We start from the raw sequence: 2,123 nt of genomic DNA on the forward strand, positions 1-2,123 counted from the left end.
CAGAAGTCAGAACCCACACGTTCCCTTCTCCCTATCCAAGGATGCTCACTAGAAGTGGCAGTGTGAGGGGCCAAGCCTGAAGAAAGCCACCTTCTTTCCTTACATGTGAAGTCTTCTATTTGATGGGTCATTTCCTGAGATTCCTGCTTGTGTACTTTTGCGAATGGAATTATACATCTTGACCGAAATATAATATAGTAGTGGTTTGTGTGCTTGTGAAGAGCTGGACTGCAGTGTAATGGCCAGCCAGGCTGCAGATCCACTGCCATGCCTGCTCACGGAGCCAGAGAAACTCCTCATGTGCTGCCCAAGCCTCAGAACATCACCTGGCTAAAGAGGGACACGAGGAGGGCACATAAGTAATGACATGCAAAAGGTAGAACAGCTGTGAGTGACGAGCAATGAAATACCATGAAAAGCCTTGAAAGTTGGCCCATAAAACTCATAGTGAGGTAGAAAGGCGGCAAAAAAGCCAGAGCTTTCTGAGCCTTCAACAGAAAAACAAACTAAAAACTAGATATGCATCTTACAAAGAACACCCAAAGCTGTCAATACTTGATTTTTAAAAGCACCAAGGAGGCAGTGGGGAGAGGGAAAAGTGCTGCTTATAGCGCTCCCTCCCAAATGTATGTGGGCCTCTGGTAGAAAGAGAAATTGGGACAGGCTGGCACGGCCCCTGGGGCACAGCCTGTGAAGCTGTCAGGGTTACTGTCTGAGCTCAGTGCTGGCAAAGGCCCCCAGTCAGGCTCACCCAGCCCTGGCAAGCACAGCCTGATCTCTTGTGCAGATTACTCACGGGCAACCAGAGCAGAGCACAAGCAAGAAGAGACAATAGGCCTGTCGCAACCAGCCACTCCGAAAGGACGGCTGCTGTAAGGATATAGAGTTGCCTTTTGTTCCCTATAGACAATTATTAGTTTTCTGTGTCAGAATAACAAAGAAAACCCCACCGGATTTTTATCTGTAGCTTCTGGCTGAGGCAAAAAGACAAAGGGAGATCTCTCTGGCATGGAAAGTAAGTGAAGCAAGGCCAAAACGGACTGCTGAAGACCAGGAGCCTAATGAACAGGCACCAGCAAAGCACACAGTGTCCTCCTCTGGGGCTTTTTCTCCTTTCCTGGCCGCACTCTGCCTCTTACAGGGATTACTAGGCCTTCAAAGCAGTGGTACAAGCATCAGACTTGCTCATGACTCTCATTTCTGCTCCTCTATCCAAACAAAAGAGGGGAAATGGGACAGTCAGGTGAATGAAGATTTGCAAAGGAAGGAGCTGGTGAAGTTGCTGAAGTATCCTTTCCTGTGACTGTGAAAGCAAAGAGTCACTGATTGTTATTCAGTCACCACTGTAGCCCAGATACTAAAAGGGACTGCTGCCATACTCCAGGCTGGAAGTGAGCGTTGAGAGGGAGGAAGCAGAACAGAAACCTTAGGGTTGGCCAAAAACTTCAGTGTAGGTGCATGAGCAGGGAGCTCAGGAAGTAGCATGAAGAAAAGCGTAAAAGAACCAGGAGATTATCAAAGCAGTGTGGCTTTTTGAAACAGGAGATTATCAAAACAGTGTGGGTTTTTTTGTGGAAGCAAAATTAAATTTTTTGCAACTGAAGCAAACATTCATTGGAAATGTTCTGATTTTTGACAACCAAGTGAAAAAGCATGTTAATTTGGCTTGAACCTAGTGTCAGCTTTGCTACAGGTCTCTCAGATCTTTCTCTCTCTTCCCATTTTCTAAAAGAGAATATGGGATGGGCAGGGAAAAAAAGAGACAAAAGCCACTAGATTTTGTTTTGAATAGTTTAAAATAGACTTTCTTACAAAAGGTAGAGGTATGACAACTACACTTTGTACTTTTGAACCATGCAGTGGTAAGAACATTCTTTGGGTGGATGAAAGGAAATGCTCTGCAGTAGAACCTGCCCTCCAGGACAAGGACAACACTGCTGTTAGGAGCTGAAAGCCTCAGCTGTATTTGCTCTAGGACAAACAAATAAGGTTGGTGCAGAACACTACAAAGGTGTTTCCCTCCCTCCTAGTACAGTTCAAGATAAAACAGAGTGAATCTTCCCCCAAACAACACAACCAAGTAAAACTTACCACTCTGAGCAAATTCCGACGCTCTTTGAAGG

The 2,123-nt window shown here is 45.6% G+C and overlaps 1 protein-coding gene across 1 annotated transcript in view; it reads right to left on the minus strand.

The window, feature by feature from the left end:
- The window catches only part of CD151 (CD151 molecule (Raph blood group)), a 16,103-nt gene that overhangs the window by 12,186 nt on the left and 1,794 nt on the right, over positions 1 to 2,123 (minus strand). The window contains 1 exon segment of the mRNA XM_010165432.2: positions 2,092 to 2,123. This exon segment is cut by the window's right edge and continues 18 nt beyond it. Within this exon segment, the coding sequence (XP_010163734.1) occupies positions 2,092 to 2,123 (32 nt within the window).

Source organism: Antrostomus carolinensis, unplaced genomic scaffold (assembly GCF_000700745.2).
Source record: "Antrostomus carolinensis isolate BGI_N321 unplaced genomic scaffold, ASM70074v2 scaffold13093, whole genome shotgun sequence".
Taxonomy (NCBI): domain Eukaryota; kingdom Metazoa; phylum Chordata; class Aves; order Caprimulgiformes; family Caprimulgidae; genus Antrostomus; species Antrostomus carolinensis.